The sequence below is a fragment of the Embiotoca jacksoni genome, unplaced genomic scaffold (assembly GCF_022577435.1).
Source record: "Embiotoca jacksoni isolate LCO1_2020_lvr unplaced genomic scaffold, fEmbJac1.0.p SCAF_2, whole genome shotgun sequence".
NCBI lineage: Eukaryota > Metazoa > Chordata > Actinopteri > Embiotocidae > Embiotoca > Embiotoca jacksoni.
Genome location: NW_027185340.1, coordinates 12,166,644 through 12,188,382, shown reverse-complemented (window position 1 = coordinate 12,188,382; position 21,739 = coordinate 12,166,644). Strand labels below are relative to the sequence as shown.

General features: G+C 39.6%; 1 protein-coding gene across 1 annotated transcript in view; it reads left to right on the top strand.

The window, feature by feature from the left end:
* The window catches only part of LOC138201251 (receptor tyrosine-protein kinase erbB-4-like), a 296,936-nt gene that overhangs the window by 216,881 nt on the left and 58,316 nt on the right, over positions 1–21,739 (top strand). The window contains exons 13-18 of the mRNA XM_069154588.1: positions 820–952; positions 6,641–6,734; positions 12,507–12,661; positions 14,222–14,266; positions 16,636–16,768; positions 20,962–21,084. Coding sequence (XP_069010689.1) covers positions 820–952; positions 6,641–6,734; positions 12,507–12,661; positions 14,222–14,266; positions 16,636–16,768; positions 20,962–21,084 — 683 coding nt within the window. The remainder of the gene's footprint in view (positions 1–819; positions 953–6,640; positions 6,735–12,506; positions 12,662–14,221; positions 14,267–16,635; positions 16,769–20,961; positions 21,085–21,739) is intronic.

Genomic DNA, 21,739 nt, shown 5'->3' with positions numbered 1-21,739 from the left:
AGGCTGTGTTTAGAGGAAATCATTCATATTAATGCAGACAATAAACTTTCAGTATTTTTCATGCACTAGATGTTTCTTGTAAGTTACATCAACAAGTTAGCTTTGCACCTGCAGGTGTTTTCTGGGTCTCACCAGTGATTTGTCATTGTTTGCTCAGCATTTTCATAATAAGGCAGCACATTTCCCTGCTTCACACAGCACTATACACACACTACACATAGAGACCATGTGTATATATATACAGAACATATAGTATGTACACTCACACTGAACTGCAGCCCTCAACTAAACTGTGATGATTAATGTGATTTTTTTTTTTTTTAAGTTTCCGGAATAGAAGGGGAGTATTTTGTCTTTCAGTTCAGCCAGAAGGGTTGTTGTTCTGTGACTGCTTGCAGTATGTTGTTATTGTTCACTGAAGAGAGGTAGCATAATCATTCAGTACGTCTCTCAGCCACACACCTATCCCTCTCTTGCTGCAATTACTCCTGCTGTTGTTTAGGAAAGTTGTCCTCAGAAAAAACATAGCCTTTATAGGCCATCGCAAATGAACAGCTGTTCTGTGGAGGCGGAGAAATATAATGCAAAATCAAGCCCTCGCAAATTGCATGTGCCTTAGTACATCTAGCTGTGTGTCTTTTCATGAATAATGGGATTATTATGTGGGCTAATTTTATACTCAGCTAATTTGGGGGGAATTTAGGTTTTATTCTTTGTGTCTGCACAAACACTAAATCCTCAGTCAGAACTGCATTTAACATGAATAAAATATTTTACTCTTAAACACCGTCTTTCTTTGTGTATGTGTGTGTTGAGCAGCCAAGGAACGCATGGTGTGTGACCCACTGTGCTCAGATGCCGGGTGTTGGGGTCCTGGCCCAGACCACTGCCTGACCTGCCGATTCTTCAGCCGCGGGCGAACCTGTGTGGATATCTGCAACCTTTACGAAGGGTGAGTTATGCATGTGCATAAACACAGTACCGACATCACAGATGGATAAATAGCAGATGGATAAAAGGATGTAAGGTTGCAGGCTGGGTAGCACTGTTGCTACTGCACTGACTGAGGGAGGCAGCAGATGTGCCATTGATTGAAATGATGTGCTTTTGTATCCCTTATACAATTAAAATGTGATAACTTAAACAAAACCCTGTTTAAAAAAAAAAAAAGTTGGGACGCCATATAAAATGTAAAAAACAGAACATGATCATGTAAACTCATATTTAATTGAAAATAGACTAAAGATAATTTATCAAGTGTTGAAACAGAGACATCTTATAGTTTTATGAAAAATATAAGTTCATTTTGACTGAGCACTTTGTTGCATCATCTCTTCTTTTAAATACACTGTAAACTTTGGGAACTGAAGAGACCAGTCGATGGAGTTTTAAAAGTGAAATTAGTTTCATGATGCAACAATATTTTCAATGTGTGACAGGTCTGGACTGCAGATAGGCCAGTATAGCAGGTGGACTTTCCTACTACGAAGCCATGCTGTTATAATATGTGCAGGAATAAGAAAGGCCTTCCCTGAAAATGACGTGGATGGCAACGCATGTTGCTCACAAAGTTGTACATAACGTTCGGCATTAATGGTGCCTTTCCAGATGTGCAACTAAAATGACAATACATTAACTTACCATCCAACATGGCCGCTACGATATCTGAAAATGCCAACAAACATGTCACAACTTGTGAACTTTGGGTTCAATACCACAAGAGAGGAATGCGTTAATATTGACTCCTCTCATGAACACGATGATCACTACCCCATTTGAAGGCAGAATGAAACATTTCATAACCAAACTGCACTTTTTCCCTTTTTGTTCTCTCCATCTTAGTAACCAGGTAAATAAGGGAAAAAACAAATATAAGTGGGGAGAACTTTTTTTTTTTTAAATGGCATATCTCTAATATCACCATATTTTCTCTGCCAGATAAATCAAAACACCCACAGATCACTGGGACCTACTATCTTTGGGCAAATATGTAATGCAGTTGACGAAGCTTCTTGCGTTATCCGGGGGCAGAACTTGCTTTTGACACTCCAGCCTTCATCAGTGTCACCACTGATCCTGTCCCTACTCATTCATTTTATGGTGCAAGGTTCACATGTGGGACAAAGTCGGTCCAAACTTATTCATGGTACAAGTTAGGCAGCATCAACATGACATCGCTGCAACACGCAACGTGGTATCAGTGTGTCACTGATAAAATGGCCTTTAATTATCTGTGACATAATGTGAAAAAACAGGGTGGGTATGCTTGTCTCTGAGACTTGGCTTGGCACAGATGGTCAGGCTGTGTTCCTATGTATTCTAGCGTTTTTAAACATGTGCATATAGACACACAAAGGTGCACTCAAGTCTCTATCATAAGTTGCTGCATGTCAGAAGCCCATTTTATCTTCACAGTGTGGATCAGATCCACCAATTCTCTGCTGCTTACTGCATGTACCAAAAACATGAGACCTACAGAATGGGGAAGTTGCCCTCCACTGTACATGGGCTCTTAAGTGCCACTTCAAAACTCACTTTTTTAGGTTTGTTTTTCCCCTTGATTCAGAACGCTTTAATTTAAAAAAAGAACACAGCCACCATGTTCCATTTGCAGCATTATGTATGCTCAGACACAGACCTTATATACATTTATATATAGAGATAAATACAGTTGCAGCAACAGAAAATGTTTGTCAAATCTATGGTAACCAACAGGAGGCTTTTGAAGTGATGGATGTGAGTGAAGCAAACTGTATGTACCTCACCTCATCCAGCCACCAGTACAGTAAGAAAAACTACAGCACTTTGTGAATTCTACTAGGAAATAAAATTCACTTCAGCTGCATGGACACAATCAAACATGCACTCCTCAACTACGAATGAAGAACGTTTAGTTTTGTTTAGTGCCTTATGAACTGTTTGAATTTAGCCCCAAAAAACAACAAAATAATATGAATTATAATTTGTATGTTAGCTTTTCAAAACCAAAAAATGCCCATTACAATTGATATCTTAAATGTAAGTAGTAATTTTCAATTATAAATTGATCACATTTTCACAGCAGGAGGAAGTTTATGGCAATAGATACTTTTGATCCAAATTGTGTGTTCAAATCTAGTAAGAGTTTGTTTATTCCTCTAAGAGGAGGCTGTTAAGCACACTAAGCACTGAACTGGGTCCTCTGGTGGCGAGGTCAGCTGAGCACAGGCAGGAACTTGTGATTATTCTGCAGGATATACAAACTCCCTCTAAGCCACTAATGAATCCATTCAATGGGAAGACACAATACACAGTTTTAAATAATAGAATTTTAACATTGTTTTTCCCACTTTTTGAACATAAATTCGGATAAATTTCAAGTCTGCTTACTGTTTATTTGTCTTAGATATCCAATATAAAGCATTAATGAAATATAACTTAGAGGTTAGCAGTGCAGGAAAGAGAAAACTGATCCCTACATAGGTTGACCCGCTGCAGAAGCATTGTAGATTGGTTTCAGGAGACTGAAACAGCAGGGAAATCAAATCAAGAACTAATACAAAAAAAAAAAAATAATACAAGTCGGCTCATCCTGTGCAGATATGAATAGGGTTTGGTGGACTTAAAATAATCCTCTGTTGTTTGAAGACCTGCTGCACCACCTGCTTATCAAAAGTTTTCAAGAACCGCCAAAGGCTCTTTGTTGCACTTTTCAAAGCTAAGCAATAATTTTTGTTCTGTTTAGTAGGGATGATATGAAGAGCCAGGGGCGAAAATAACAATTTAAAAAGTGGGGGTAACTTTTGGTTTTAAAGAGACTCCTGCTGAGTGTCATAACAACAGGGGTCTCTTAACTTTAAAAGGAAATTTAGCTTGATGCTATCTACCTGCCAATAAAAGGTGACGAGACCTGCTCCCTCAGGGAGTTTTATTAATGACATTTTAGATGTTTTTTCTCACAAAACTGCTGGAAAGTTACGTAACAGTTCAGAGTCCAAACTTGATCTAAAAATTTTGGTGGCCGCATTGGAGAGGAGTGAGGAGGACCAGAAGGTGCCGTTAGGGCAGGGGGGCTAGGCGTGTCACTGCGTGTCACAGTCACTGCTTGCGCACGGGGCCACGCCCTGCCTACCTGTCCACCTGCACGTCAGCACCACCCACACCGCCCACGTCACCAACACCACTGGCACCTCATCCACCCAACACAAAGATTCAGTGAATGCAACTCTAACCCTTCACCATCTCAGTGCAGCCACATTGTGTTTCATGATTCCGACATGAAATATATATATATATATATTTTTATATTGCTTGTGCTTTTATGTAGTCTTTGTTCAGTATTTACGTATTAGTCCAATCAAGTCCTCAAGTTGTTCTGTGGTTCAAGGTTTTGTTCCATCAATTTCACTCCAATGTGGATTGATTGTGGATAGGCAGCACAAGTACAGCATGTCTACCTCAACAGGGATAACATTAAAGTGTGGAGGACTTAATATCAAGGCACTTGGAAACTGAGTTGAACATACACTGCCGACAGGTATACCTTTATTCAATATTTTGTGTCCTCCAGGTTTAAATTGAAATAATAATAGTTGTATGTCAAAGTTCTGCACTAGAACAAAAACAATAAGTCTTAGTTTGTGGTAATTTAGATTCAGTAGCACATGCAAACCAGAAACAGAATATTTCTCTTCACAACATGCAGTATTCATTGTTACTTTTTTCATCTCATACCCAGGAGTAATACGAATTCGGCATGGGTCAGATATCAGCAAAACAAGAAGTGTCTCCAGTGATTTGTTACTGGTTGTTGAACATTTTTAGTCAAGTCAAAACGACCTGAACATTGTAGTTCAAAGCACCAAACATGCAGTTTTACTTGATTGTGTGAACACGCAGGTTTGGCAGTATAGACTTTACATAAAAGTTTTTTTTTTTTTTTATTTGCGTCCTATTACAAAGAAAGTACAGGAAAGTACAGGAACATCATGCAATAGCTTTGAAGTCCTGTGATGTCTGCAGCCTTTATTATTTCAACCAGCACACACACAGACAAAGGCTTACTTTCCTTGCCTCCTGGAAGGTTTTATGAAGGCCAGATGAAGCATAATTAATACTAATTTGATTTTGTTCCCACCGGGACAGCAACATATTTTTTTTCCCATTGCTGAGAACATTGTGTTTTTCCTCACTGACCAAAAGACAAGTACCCAAAATTAATTCTCCTTCTCCTGCAGTGACAAAAAGGCAAAGTGCCAACTCAGCCGCAGTGTGGTCAGGTTTAATGACTTTTGCAGGCCACTCCGGTGTTCTACCATTATAAGGGGATTGCAGAAATTGAATAACAAGGCACTTCATTTAATTGATTTTTGAAACTGTTGCACTCCTCGCAGGCACTGCACCTTTCAACTGTGGCGACCCCCTGACTGATGGTATCAGTATTACGGTTAGCTAATTACCTACAATGCTTGCGGGTGTAACAGTGTGTGTGCGAGTGTGTGTGTATTGTACATTCTGCTCATGCTATAGCTATATCTACTGACCTTTAGTCATCCCCTACCACTAATAATTTGTCTATCTCTCTTTCACCTCCATGTGTTGTACCTGCTCTGGTTTGATTCAGACAAAATTGATTGAAAAGGATCATTTAAAAAAGCACGTGTTCAGTAATAAAAAAATAAAAAAAACAGTTGAAGGGAACATTTTTATGAACAAAATGTGAGGATGACATTGAGATTGTAATTAGTATTTAGCAGGATTTCAATAGATCATTGCCAATGTGTTTTTTTTTCCCTACTTTGCTTACATGGATGTTATAAAATATATTTCTGGAGACTTTTAGAATCTGACTGAAAACATGAAGCTTCAATGTGCTTCTGTCAAAATCCAGTGAATGTTTTTATAGCTTTCTTTTTTGTTATGTTAGTGCTGAATTACACTTAATTTCTTGTCTCAAACCTGAATTGCCCAAAGTGCTGGTTTCCAACATAGATAACTGGGATTATTCCTCAAAAACATGTTATCTTTGGTCAGAGCTATTTCTTTCATATGGGTGCCTTTTTAGCAGGAACAGTGCAGTATTTTATATTAGAAATTATTTGAGTTCCCAAACCAAAAACATGAAAATGTTTGTGAAAATTGTAGGTGTTGGAATTGTGCAATACAATATATTTTGGGGATTTTTTTTTTTGTTGTTGAGTATTTGAAGAGAGTGATGTTAAAATATTGCTTTGATATTGCCAGCCACTAGCTAAACCCTGACACCAGAACAATGGATAAAAAAAGGATAATTTGAGGCACTCTTTGCTTTTACAAGGACAGTTTGGTTGAAAATACAGATTTTTCACAATATTGCTCAGGTTATTATAGATTTATATTCAATAGAAGTGCTGAATGAGTTGATCAAATGGAATAGAGGTGAATGTAGTCTTGTCGCTCAGCTTTTTAGCTGCCTTCATACCTACAACTCCAGCAAAGAGGCATATTTTATTAAAAGGTCTACATGAAACTGAGTACAACAAGGTGTATCTGGTCTCTTTTACAATGTATAATGTTGTTGTTCAATCTCTCAAATAATGTTTCACTCCCCCACTTGTGTCTCACTTCTGTTTCTCTTTCCATCACACTCCCTCCCTCCTTCTCTTTCCTCCATCTCTTTCAGGGATATTCGAGAGTATGCCAATGGGTCAGTGTGTGTGGAGTGTGATGCCCAGTGTGAGCGTGCTGATGATGACTCTTTGACCTGCCATGGCCCGGTAAGCTTACATCTATAGACTGAAATATTGAGGCAGACTGAAGCATTAATTTTACACATGTATGTTTTCTTCATAAACATGGAGAAGAGCGCTGTTTAAGCTGTTTGTATGCATTTGCTTTTTTTTTTCTAGTCATTAAAGAGGAATATCATACAAGATAAACAGAAATACATATGGTAAAATTATTCCATCAATGAAAGTTGAACTACATTTCCATCTGTCTTAAAGCTAGAAGCCATAATATAATATGACAGTGAATGCTATGGTGAATTAAAGTAAGAATCTCAAAGATTTCTGGAAATAATTGTCTGTTAAATCACTATCTATTGCCAAATGAGGTAATACAATTTTGATTGAGCCTTCGGCTCACTGATGAAAGTCATTGCAATGACACTATTAGAAACTGAGCAAGATGTGTGTCTGTTGAGATATTCCCAGGAAAAATCACAAGCGACCCAAAGTTAGTGACGTGTGTTTCTGTCACCCAGCAGTGGTTGTTCTGCTAGAGAGAGTACATGCAGGTAACAAACCAGGCTCACATTTCAATTGCCAACTGACTGATATCCCAGGAGTGACCGTGTTTACGTTCTCTGGAAAATCCAAAAGCACTTCTGTAATTACCACTTTTCGCCAAAGGTGCCGTCAAAGAGAACGAAACGGAGGTCTTCAAGATAGTTACTTTAAGAATACCTGGCTTTGTAAATCATTACAGGGTTAACTAATTTAATATATTATCAGGTCAGTTTTAAAACAATAATCAGGAATGAACATTTAAGTTTTTCTATGGTTCATACAGGCCATCCCAGAACTCTTCCTAGTTTGTAAGTGAGCAGTTCTTGTTGTGAGCAGAAATGTATTAAGAATTCTATCTGAGACTGATGTTCATCTTCAGCCAACTGAATAAGAAAAAACAAGTGAACATTTCCCAAAGTAACAGACTTTTTGGTGTAAAATTCCCTCCTTTAGTTGCTCTTCCTCCACTGCAGCTCGAGGGAAATTGTCCAGGGAAAACAGACGCATAAACTAAAACTTTGGAATATATACTATTTGACTAACTTAGACTGCTAAAGTCTTACATTTACCCAGTTTAATCAAAACACATCTTCACACAAAGCAAAGACTGTGGATTTTGGCCTCGATATATGTGGTCATATTGGTGACATGACATGACATGTGGTCATGACTGTTATTTTAAGGTAACATTTTCATTTACATTGAAACACCAGGGGTGAAAAAAGTACTGAGATCAAATCAAGTAAGCATACTTTCATTCAAATTCAGGATGAACCAAATGATATCCTATACTTTTTTTTTATTGTCAACAACTCCTATTGCAAAACTTCAGACGAAAACCAACAATTAATTCATCCAGATGCAGTAAAAGCTGAATCAGCTGTAAAAGGTCAAATCTTTGGTTTCTGTGTTTGGCCTCCCAAACAAAAGCGCTCGAGATTAAAGTATCGCTTCATTCACCACAAACCAGATGACTCGGAGCTGCAGACATTCCCTGTGGTCGTCTTAGAAATATGATTAATTGTTATATTAGTAATCAAAGTGTACCTTCCAGCTCGGCTATTGATTATTTCTCATGTTGTGGCTCAAAGATAAAACTGATTGCTTAAGCTAAGATCATCATTATTTAGCACATTCATTTGCCGTGGGTTGGTATTTAACGTGTACATTTGTGTCCTTGTATGATTCTTTTTTTTTTTTAATTTTTGTAAACCATCAAACATTCATGCAGGGACAGTAAGTCTTCAGTCTTTGTTTTCCTGTCAGTAATTGTTCTATATGTTTTCTTTAACTGAAAGATATTTGTACTCCTGACAAACTTTTGCTTTGCACTAGTTTTTATAGGACCTTGTTGAAAGATTGTTTGGCAGCAGCTGCACATAAAAAAAAATGCAATGAAAAAAAAAAAAGAAATCCCTGACCTTCATTTCCGTCTGCCTCGTGTGAACACTACACCCACAGCCACATGGGGCCCCTGACCCTGTGCTTTCTCTTAAAATCTTATCTCGCTGTTTGATAGAGAGGGATGATTTGCGACAGATGCAAGCCAGAGGGGCCATGTGCTGTCTTTTGTGTCCCATCACACGCTGTCGGATAGTTTTCTCAATATAGTTCAGAAATGTGGAACTTTTTTCTCCCCTAAAACCTCTAATGTTTGTGTGTGAGTGTCCAAGCGTGGGAAGCAAACACCAAAGTTAGCACATCAGTGGTTGTTGGCTTGAGTGGAGAGTTTTTCTTGTTATTGGAGGATATTTGTTGCTTTGATTGTCTTGGCTATCCACTTGATACTTGACAGTCCTGCACCTGGCTTTCTTAGACAAGCGATGGGAAGGTGGCTGCTGTAAAGTGGGTACAAAGACCTGTAAATTAATTCTAGTATTTTGAGAAACAAAGGGATCACAGACTTATAATGGCCACTGTGCACTCAAAAATGATATTTCAACTAGTTAATTAGAGGGAATGGAAACTCAGTAGAGGTTGCGTCCACATCTTTGTTGTCTTCTTTGGTCTGTGTTGACATTATTATATAGATTTTCCCTGAAAAGCCTTGAAGTTTGTATATGGCTGCATTCAATAACCTTGTTGTTTTTCAGCACAGTTTTATTTCCATGCACAAGTACTGAACGTGTGTGTGTGTGTGTGTGTGTGTGTGTGTGTGTGTGTGTGTGTGTGTGTGTGTGTGTGTGTGTGTGTGTGTGTGTGTGTGTGTGTGTGTGTTAGCGTGCGCATGTACCTTGTAGAGCCGTGTATAATGGAAATGTCCCAGGGTAACCTGTTGGACCTTGTGTCGACGTCACATGTGCGGCACAGGCACACAAATGGATTACAGCAATCATGTTATAGCCACAGAGCCCATAGCAATTACATTACAGCTTACACACAGTGATTTGATAGGCCTAATGCCCTCTGCGGAGAGAGATCGGAGATCTGACAGTTTGCATAAATACAGGCTACGTTGTGGACAGAATAGGTGATGATGGCAGATCTGGAGCGGTTGCAGTCGTTGATCAGTGGTACAAACACACTTGACCTGCTCATCATCCCCAGCAAGCTCATCTATTCTGGCGTCTTTACTAAAAGAGGAGTAGAGTGCAGCGTGCTTACATTTCACAACAGGCACTAAAAGCTTGAGTCCAGCTCAGGTATCTGAGGTACCTTAGTCTTCTGCAAATGACAGCTAATGCAAAGGTCAGCTTTGTTTGATGACAACATCGCCCTCTTCACGTCATGTTTGAGATTGACATATGTTACTTCTCTCTCAGGTAATATGCAGTGGCCATGTATGAGCATAATTGCGTGTTCAGACCAAACGCAGAGCAAAATTGTGCCTCACATTACTCGCGTGAGTACGGCCACTCGAGTTAAATATTTTCAACTCACGCGAATTTTCATCCTTTAGAGACGCCTGGCGCAAATTCGCAGACATTCGCGTCACTGCATTGACTTTGTATGTTATCACGCCGTGGGAATAATTTGCTTCGCGTTTTGTCTGAACACACCGTAATGGACACACACATATAACCCCAAAAATATTTTGCACAAGCAGCTTATTACGATCTACTATTACATTTTAAGTTCAAATGGCATCTATATAACGTGAGAAGGGTTTGGTAGATGGTTCCATACTGTACAATAGTGAACTTGGATGCAGGAAACTGATGTTTGCTTCCCATTTCCAACCACCGTCTTTTAAAACCACGTTTACTGTTGCCATGACGACAAAGTTTTCATAACCCTAAGTGGTTTTTGTTCCGAAACCTTACCAGAGGCTGTAATTTAGAAAACGCTCCTGTGTGTCGTATTTTGTTAGAGTAGGAACAGATTATGCATATGGTCATATGAGTTGGAGGACTTCTACTTTTATGTCATTACACACAAATTTTTTGAAGCTCTGACATCTTTTAGACCTTTATTGGTCAATCCACCCTCCAATCCTCGTGTAAAGAAGAAAAGCAACAATTATTTTACACATACATACATCACACACAAACTTCAGTGTTAAGCACACAAGCAGACCAATTTAAATGTACAGCAGGGAGCTTTGGTTGCCCAAATATCCTGCTGGACCAAACACTGTTTGCTTGCTCTGTCACATCATTTGCTGGCTGATGTGATGAGACTTGCAGACACATACACACACGCAAATAGCCACGGGTGGGAAGACACTCATAAAAGCGAAGTGCCAGGCTCAACGCTAAAGCCAGCAAGAGCAGCGAGACTTTCAATTTGCATAATTATACCAGGGTGAATACATGTTCACACACATACCCACACAAGCTGTAAAGAGCACACGTAGAGGCATCAGTGTATAGACACTCATACACACACACACACACACACACACATTTGTGCATGCAGGCCCCTAAAAAACACTACTTTGGGTTTTGTATGAACACACACTTACACACACTCTTCCACTTGTCATAGGATAGTGATCTGCCTTCGCTATCATCATTTTGTCATAGTGGCTCCTTACTTAGTGAGCAGTGTGTGTGTGTGTGTGTGTGTGTGTGTTTCTCAGCTGTGTTTGTCAAGTATACAATGTGTGTTAATGTATGTGTATCTGTTAATTATTGTGTCTGTGTGCAATTTGGACATCCTTATTGTTTCTGTGACTCCAAGGTATGGTTTGTGATTTGATTTCCATTTCTTGTGTTTATGTGTGTGTGTGTGTGTGTGTGTGTGTGTGTGTGTGTGTGTGTGTGTGTGTGTGTGTGTGTGTGTGTGTTGTTTGTCAGTGAGATGTTCTTCAGGCCTGCTGATGTTACGAGGCCTGTCTGGGAGAGCTTCCTCTCCTCCCCCTTCCCACCTCCCTCGCCTATATTAGCTCCATAAATCCTGTTCTAGGCGGATTGTTATGGTCATTGTGTGTGCTGTGAGCGATGGTTATTATCTGCCTGCTCTGCTCACACTGCTTTATGCGTCTCGTCTGCTTTCTCCCTCCTGTTCCTCTTTTCTCTCTCTCTCTCTCTCACGCTTTTTCTTGCTATATCTCATTCACTCTTAGTGTCTCTCTCCTCTGCATCCACGTCCACACTCTTCTCCTACACTTCCCTTATTACTTGATAGTGGGTTTTTTTTGTTGTTTTTTTTGTTTTACTTTATTCATCTCTCATCACTTTCACCTTCTGTCTTTTGCCTCCTGTTATCTCTCTTTCACTCTGAAGCTTTCACTGCCGCACAGATGCAAGTACAACAGTTTTATCTGTGAAAAGTAGCCGTACTTAGCCATAAGTTGTTAGTGTATAAATAGAGCGATCAATCACTCTGTAGACTGACTGACTGAGACTGCAGCAGACATCCCCAAACCTGTGAGACTACAGATTTGTCCTTTATGCCTGACTTATGGATGTCAGGTTTGGCTGCTGTATATTCTCTACCTGCCAAAGGAAGTTGGGAATAGACTGGAAGCAAAAATGGTCACCGAAAAACCTGAGAGGAAGCTGTCCAGACCAAGATAGATTCAACAATAATAATTGAACCTGCTGCAAAAACATGTTTTCATTTACACACTCAGCAGTCATATAGAAACCAATGTTTCCAGGTAATTCTTGTCAGTATGTGGGAGTCTTCATGACTCCTACCTAATGGAAACGTTTAGCTGTTTTTGAAGCAAGTCGTCCATTACCATTACTGTTGAAATTGTGCTGTAACATGTTCTGACTCATCCGGACATTCATCATACAGACCAGGTTTTCAAAATGAAAATAGACATCTGACATTTTTGTTTCTTTTCTTTTCTTTTTCCGCTGTCCACAGGGCCCAGAGCATTGTGTGAAATGTCTTCATTTCAAGGATGGTCCAAACTGTGTGGAAAAGTGTCCCGATGGCTTGCAAGGTGCGAACAGCTTCATCTTCAAGTACGCCGAAGTCAATAATGAATGCCATCCCTGCCATGCCAACTGCACCCAAGGGTAAGTTCAGCCAGGCAAAGGACACGTTACAAAAATAGTAAATCACAGTCCAACCTGTAAAAGATTAATTGAAGCAAACAGCAGTGGCTTCCAGTGTTTTCATCCTTACACTTGATGATACCAAGTAAAAGGAGCCAACCAAAATATATGCCATATTTCTACTATTTGTAACCCAAACTAATTTTAGAGAATGATTGCTTATTCTGAGAAAAATCAAGTAATCTAAACTTTGTTTTAGTTTTCCAGCCAAATCTAAATTCCAAACTTTACATTAGCTGTCATTAGCTAATGCTAAACACATAAGCCTTGCCCTAAACCCAGTCCTGAACCAAACCCTAAAGGCCTAGGCACTCCAGTTTAAAAAAAAAAAAAAAAAAAAAAAATTCTGTACAACGATCTCACAATCTGTGGATTTGCCCGCATGTGTGCAGAGCTGCTGCAGAAGCTTACTGACCCTCCACACAAGTAGTCACTATATGACCAGTTTTCCAGTACTGACTCTTTCACAAGGACACGTGAATGAATTTTGCTGTGCCTCTTTAAAAACTGTCTGTAATACACAGTAATTCTTGCGTTATCTCCTCACTCACTGCAGGGGAATTTGACTTTTATATGAATAGTGAAATTCACTTGCGCACCAAGCTCCCACTATCTGCATCCCACAAACATAAAATTATACTCCCAACATCTTGAAAGATAAGTGAGATAAATAGAGAAGGGAAGCAGAGAATATGAAATAGGAGTAACAAGAAGTGAGAGGCGTCAATGAAGTACCCTCTCCACCGCCCAATAGCCGCTGATCGCTCAAGTAACATTCAACGAGGTTTGCCAAGATATCACTTTCTATTTAACTCCACAGGGAGTTTATGTCCCTTCCTCGTGTGTCATTTCACCTCTCCCGAGTGACAGCCTCCAGCTCGCCTGAGCATAACAATGTAGTCGTAAATGGAAAACACCAGGCTGACACTTTGTCACAGGTACAGCTTCATAAGCAGGTCCCCCTCTCAAAAAAACAAGCTGACGGAGAGGATAGGAAGGGAGAGGGAGAGGGAAAGAAACAGATAGGGAGACTTCCAAACATCTAAAAGAGACGCTACATTCCGGAGCAAGTGTACAATATGTGGCATGTGATGCCACAAACGCACACCGCACATGGGAGGCTTGAAACATTAACGCAGGGCGACTGGTGGGGTTTCCAGCAGAGATCTTTGCTTTTCATCAGAAGACAGTGTAGCTTTGTAACCTGTCACTGAACTCTCGCTGAGTTTGAGCGTGAAGCTGAAGAAGATCTAACGAGGCTCTAGTTCAGAACTCATTTCAAGTTTACCTGCAGGCACGATGAGCTAAGCATACAAAGCCATCATAGTGCTGTCTTGACATATGTTTGACATCGATAAACCAAAATATCTCTGAACAATTCCTAATTTAAAATCAACACATTGCAGCATATTTAAACTGCCTGCTTGTTATTGCTTTGCTCCACTCACTTCAAAGTCAATTTATAGACACAATCTTTGAACTGTTGCTTGACTTTTTTCGTGTCCTGTTTTCTCTACTTAGGTGCATTGGACCACGACTTCAAGACTGCATTGGCTGGATGGACAGGTAAAAAAAAAATTTGCCTTTTTTGGGGGGGGAGTGCCTGCATACAAACACACCTACACAGCAGCACACAGCTACACAAAGGAATCACAATAAGCAACGTCTCTGATTAATGGCTAGCTGAAAGGCACAAAATCCCTGTTAGTGTCCTTAATGCCTCTCCGTGCATGCATTTCTGCGCGCGTGTGTGTGTGTGTGTGTGTGTGTGTGTGTGTGTGGCGCGTGCGTGCACACAAGCGGTTTGCCTGGTTCTTGATAAATTGATAGCACTTCAGGTTTTTTGTGAGGAGGAGAGAGAAAATGCTGCTCAGAGTTTACAGCGAATGGATTCAAGACTTTATAAGGGAATCAGTTTGGCAGCAAGTGGAGCTGAGAATTGTTGGGTAGCATTAAGGGAATGATTAAACATTTAAAAACTTTTTTTTTTTTTTTAAAGCTGGGAGTTAAAAGAACCTGCCAACACTTCAGGAAATCTTCAAAAGAACAGAGTCATGATAAAAGTCAATGTGTGACACAGATTTAAAATATGAATGCATATTTAGACAATTGAACACATGTTTGTATTTGTGAATAAATTAAATCCAAAGATAAATAATCAGTCAAGTATTAGACATCTTCTCCCTGGTATTTACTTATCAATATTCACTACCACTTGTGATCAAACTCCACCCATCTCCTCCTGAAACAGTATTTGGGACACTGGCACCAGGATGAAGGGGAACTGCAGCAGATTGGGGGGGGGGGGGGGGGGGGGGGGGGAATGTAGTTATCAGCCGACCTTGCGAACCGATCACCTCTTATCAGATCTCCGATAGCTCCGGCTGGGATTCAGCTGTATCCCGGCCACAGCTATCAGGTTTAGCTGCCTGTTCTGAAGTGTCACACGTGTTGTAAATCTGTTACCTGTTGGAAGTATTTTTATTTTTTTAGCGCAGCTGAAAGTGTCTTATCAGAAATATGTGATTACGCAAAGCCTTCTAAGGCCATTGTTCCACCTGGCATTAACTCACATCTTGTGCAGGGATTGTGTGCATATCTGGTTAAGCTGGATTAATCACTTCCTGTCACTTCCTCATGTAATATTTTGTCTGATAAAGCTGACTAATAGCTCATCTAACATGTTCCCGTTTGGAGGTATCTTTTTTCATTTAATTCAAGATTATCTCAGCCTTCCTGATTGGCTCCACATGTGATTCGTTTATTATTTTCTAGATTGTAATGGTGCAGAAAGATTGCATTTAATCTGTTCAAATGCATCCGTGGTCATGTGCAAAGGTGGCTTACTGGGTGATCTTTAGAAGTGTTCGTCTCGAGTGTATTTATAGCACGGCTGAGTTTCATGCGATCACTTGGGGGACCTGTTAATGTCAGCTGGAAAGACTACTGAAGTGGAGCATATGGAATGAATTGGACATCTACTGTATATCACGATGCTAAAATGACATTTGGTATTGTGTAAAATTTTCTGTGGCCACACTCACTTACTGATATGTGACTATTTGTAGCTTCTGTATGCCTTTGATCACTGGCCATCAGCTGTCTTCTCACTCAAGGGATTCATAAGGGCACACACACATACATGGCAGACAAACAAACTTAATTTCGCTGCTCTGAAATTTAATGATATTGCTTTTACGGCGTCCATAAATTAGCTAATGACTATTTTTAAAGTTACCACTATTATAAAAAATAATAATATTAGCAATTACCATTCTATGTTCAATTTGTTTAAAAGATAGGTTGGCATTTGGTGGAGTCCACTCTTTCGCTGTCTTGCTGAGCGTTAGTTGAGAGGATTGATGCCACTCTTGCAGTTAAGTATAGTGATTTTCTCCATGTGCAGCCAAAGATAGAGATGTGGGGGAGATACAGCATTCTTCACTTCCCGTAAAGACGACTGACTGAGATAACATTTCACGGGGTATATCCTTGCAGTCTGCACTTCTGAAAAACAGCCTTTTTTCCCCGACTGATTTAAGGCAGTCATGAGTATTGAGAATTCACTATGATGGTGATTTCCATGTTTTTGATCTCAGCCTCAATTTTAATAAGAGGCCATGGAGTGATATTTGTTACCAGATCAAGCTTGGTGGAAAAATAGACCAACAGCCGAACGTGAAGGGGATTTTTAAGGATCGCCCACATACACATTCACTTTACAATCATGTTTTCGGTTTGTTTGTCCATGTGTTTTCTTGATTGTGTGTGCGTGTGTGTGTATGAACGTGATGCTTGTATTTTGTATTGGCCTCATCCTCTGTACTGGTATTCTACCTGCTCATTCTGCACCCCCTTCTGTCATCTCATGTTGTGTGTCCCGCCCTCCATCTACTCATATTCCTCCTACTCCCACTCTATTTTCTTGTCCTCAGAACCCCTCTGATTGCAGCGGGGGTGATCGGTGGCCTCTTCATGTTGGTGATCATGGTACTGAGCATAGCAGTGTCTGTGCGCCGGAAGAACATTAAGAAGAAGAGGGCCCTTCGGCGCTTCCTGGAGACAGAGGTAAGCAGGACAGTAAATGTTGAATAGAGGGAAAAATTGCAGTGGGTTACACAGAACGATAATGAGAAGCAGAAGACATACTGTAACCAAAGTGAATCCAATTCTCAAGAAATCTACTTGCAGTCCACACAGTATTACCATTTGGTATTGTATCAAATTGGTCAAATGATTTCAATATAGTTTTGGAGAATTTAAAGAAATAAATGAAGATATAGAATGTGGAAAAAACTATAGGAAAGTATGTATCAAGGATTTCTATGAAATCATAAAAATAGTAGAATTCTTCAATCAAAGACGAGCAGAATTACGAGGGTGATTCAATAAGTTCCAAGACTGCTCCTGTTGCGCACGAACGCTGCGCAGTAACTCGATGTCCACAGAGTACAGAAAAGCTGTAACCTTCATGAGTAAGTACTCCAACTTTCTTTACTTGATCAAAATCAGCACCTGAGTTACAAATGATTTTGTGAGTAGTGATCCGGGTGCTTCTGAGATGTTCTATGCAAAGTCACGGTGCACAACCTCACCTGGTTTTAGACAGTGCCTCCCTTGGAAACGCCAATGTCACTCAAACACCTCCAGGCATATTTCTTCATTGCCTTAGGCTTCCTGAAGCATTTACTGTTGCAGATTTCCAGAGTTTGACAGAAGATTTGACGTGTGCCCTCTGGTCAGGACCACAGAAAATTGCGGTGTGCACCAACATGCCCTCACAAAAACGTGCGTAACTCGGCTGCTAATTTTGAACAAGCAACGAAATTTGCAACAATTACTTATTTGAGTTAAAGCTTCCTCCTGTTCGATGCACACCATGGTGCTGCGCATCGGTCGTGCGCAACAGGAGCAGTCTCAGAATTGACCCAGCCTCGTATATTTGATGGATTTCACTGGTCTGGATTTTACATAAAGTCTCTAGGGTCAGCACTGTGTCAATTTTGAAGAAACATTTGATCAAAGGAAATGTCGAAGGACGTTTGTCTAAATTTCTTTGATTACATTTTTTGTCAGTAATTGCTTGTGTAGCTGTGAGTGAATAGAAAATTCACACTGAAAAAGAGAGAAAAAGATTCAGACCTCATGTTTCCAAATTGAATTTGCCGAAGTTGAGAAAGTTTCAGAGGCTCGGGTGTTGACTTTGCCATAGTATATTGGAAAGGACACTTCTTCTCAGAAGAGGGAAGGGACCATACCATTAGAAGAGGAGAAAGCACTCTTCCTTTGTGTTAAAACAAAACGAGTACATCATCTAATGCACTTGTGTGTCTACATTGAGAATAAGGTTTTGTTTTACTGCTTTCTCTCTCTTTAGAGCACATAAGTATCAGTGAAGTATCTTGACATAATAGCACTGATGGAATACAGTCTATCATTCTTCCTCTATCATACTGAATTACTCTTACATCTGGGCCCCACTTATATTCTCACTGTACTTACATAAGTATATATTTTTTGTTTTCATAGATATATTCAGATAGAATTATTTTAACACAATATATAGTCAACATGATGTTAACATCAGCTTAGACATTTTCTTACCTTCAAATAATGAGAACGACACTTACAGGGCCATACTGTAATGAGATACTCAAAAATACCAAGGTTATAAAAAGAAACAGAAGGATGGTGCGGAAGTGGAAATGAAAGCCTAAGATTTCAAAATGAGTACTTCTAATGCTCTGATTGAGATCGTACTGCCTGCATTTGTTTCCTGGCACCAAAAAAGAGAATTCCTTTTTAATCGTTAAAGATTTTTTTATTCATTTATGTATTTTATCTTGTTACGGTGCAAATCCTGTTGTGCGTGTTGGACAATAGTCAAATATGATAAAATTAAGTCTAAAAATGTATACTAGTGAGGCTTAAGATGCTGCACATCACTTTCACATCCATCCTGTAGAGATCACTCAATTATGTGTCCGTAAAATGAGCAATCTCAGAAATGTTTTCAGACAGGAAAACATTTGCATTTTACATACCCTGGATTTAGAAATGATTCAGAAACTTTCACTTTGCTTTTTACACACTTTGATTTCATTTCAAATTGCAAAAATAAAATGTTTTGACCATAAATCTACACTCTTTAGAAAATGTGTAAAACTTGCAAATGTATTTAAAATCAAAAACGGAAATCTCGCATTTACAAAAGTTCTTCTGTACCCAATTTTGGATACTTTCAACTATCAGAGGGGACACTCACCAACCATGAGTTTAATGCTTTCACAGTTTGAATGGCCCACCACAGTAATTGTAGCTTTACTAGAGGCCGCAACATGCAGTATATTTGAGCCTGTAGACTAGACAGCACATCCCCTCACCATTTTACCTCTTAAAGTTGGGAGCTTAGTGTCTTTTTAAGCAGGTCTGTTAATGCCAGAACTAGGGCTGTCAACATCCTCACATTTTAATTGATGATAATTGTCAATCAAATAATTGCAATTAACAATTTATAAGTCTTTCTCTGTTCATTTTATGCCATCATTGTAATCTAAGCCTCTTCATAGTTTCAGATTACACGTAATGTACATTTTATGAAAAGACATATATTGGCTGTGGTGTTTGGCTTTGCAACTCCATCGCAGTAGATGCTCATCAAAATGTGGTCAGTCCAATATTAGTTAAGTAAAGCACCTCGAGATAAATAGTTGGAGGTGCTAATTCCCCAATCGTGTTTTTAAACGAGAGTAGAAAAAGGGGCCCAACAAGATGGCTTCATTTAAACCTCAATCGGTAAAACACGTGGTAGAAAATGTGACAGAAATATGACATTTTTGTTCGTATCATCCTGCTGTTTTTATACAGATGAATGGAAACGATTATGCAAAATGATTGTGGTCAGCTCAAATAATTGCAATCAAGCAATTGTGGAATAAATGTAGAATTGTGTAAATGGTTTGTGTGACTGCACGGTTTTTTATTTGGTTCCAGCACTGTCTTGTAGAGCAAGAGGGTGGACAGTTACACTGTTCTATTCTGTGGATGCTACACAGTCTCAACATCTTCAGCACCACTAATGCTGGACAGCTCCCAGCACAGTCAGATAGCATAGGGTGCTGTTTTTGCATTTGTGTTTGTGTGCGGGTGGATCATTTTAAAGACAACTGTATTGTCTTGTGTGTGTTTGTCGAGCGCACCCCCTTCCTGTCTCCACCCTGCATAAGCTGATTTGTTATTCCATTTAAATGAAGAATGGCTATTGTTTTTAATCAAATGGTAACCATAAGCCAGAGGGACAGAAGCTGCCGACCACAGCCAGGCTGATATACACTCTCTCTGTTTTCCTCTCTCTTCCCTCCCTCCCTCCCTCTCTAATTTACCACCTCTTTTCTGCAATTCTCCTTTTATTGCCCCCTCACTTATGCTTTTGCATCCTCTGACTAATTCAGCAGTTCGCTTCTCCATCGCTGTCTAGTTGTTGTTTCTGCCAGAGTTCCTCTCCCACTCCACATCTTCCTTCCTCGTCAGATATAATCTCTCTCCTTCTCTTACTATTTAATTTGTTTGTTCCTCCACTTGAGCAGTAAAAAGTGTCAACTCCTGTTCAGGCTATGCAATTATCCAATTCCCCCAATCTTTTTCTCACTTTTCATCCACCTATCTTCTCTCTCTCTTCTGTTCACATATTAAATGTCTCACTTTAACTTTGCTGATATGAAAATTGAACGTCACGATTTGAATTTATCTTGTTGGAAAAAAAACCGTCATTGTAACCTTACTGTCAACTGAAGTATTTAGGTGTGCATTGCATTTAAATTAAGCTGTTTTTAAAAATGATTGTTCTTGAGGAACCACTTCTGTGTAGTCATAATTTCAAGTAACTCCACGGTAATTGTAGTTGTGCTGTGATAAAAGCTGAGTCTCCCAGCATGACTTCTTAGAAATTAGGTCACAGTTTTTTGAAAAGCAGACTTCTTTGCCATTCTTATCAACAGCCTGTGTGTTTATTGCAAATTGCAAGTCTTGAAAATGAATTGGGTACATGTTTCCAGGATTCTCTTACAGCTATTGTATGTAACAACAACTCAACAATATGAGTGTTATCTGATATTCCATCAATTTCCTTGAATTTTCACATTAGATAATGACTGTGTATACAGGAAAAAAATTATTCCTCTCCCTGCCTGGAGCTTTCATCATGTAGTTGGTGTTGTAGTACTGTCTGATTAAATGTTCTGTGTTATTGGATGTGTTTTCAGTTGGTGGAACCTTTAACGCCCAGCGGAACAGCACCCAATCAAGCTCAGCTTCGCATTCTGAAAGAAACAGAACTCAAAAGAGTCAAGATTCTCGGCTCCGGGGCCTTTGGGACTGTTTATAAGGTAAAACACAGAGATCAAATAATATTAACCATTTGCATTTCAGTTGGTACTTTGCCAAATAAACTAACGTACTACTGAATATGAGATCATGACGTGGGATCGTCTTCACAGTCTCACATCATGAGAGGAAGACAAAGGAGACAGATTGCTGGATCATTAATGACAGGAAATGAGATGGAAGGCTGGAGGTGGGAGATGAAAAGAATAAGTAATAGCAGACATCCAGACCCCTGGGGTGACAGTGAAATAAGAGGTAGCTGAGGTCACCACCAGTGCAATGATGGGTTGGGGAGAGGTAGGGAAAAACACAGCTGAAATTAGAAAGAACAGAATCTCTGTCCCTGAAATTATAATTGGTCATTTTGTAGATCCATCCACGCACATTATAGCACATTTTTAGGTCAGAGGTTTTGGAGTATGAGCGCAGATGTCCTTTTTCAAAGCAATGTCTTGCACTCTCCCCTGGTGAATTTAAAGCACCTAGTAGATAGTCACTTCAGAGTCTGGTGGATGAGCCATCGGACCCTTACAGTTTGTTGGTGGCCAGGAAGCATCAGAGTTATCTTGGACTCCACCACTGGAAATATCAGAGCTGAGGAACAATGGTGAGATGCTGAGATCTTCCTAAGAGAAATCTCACCTCAGCAGCTATATA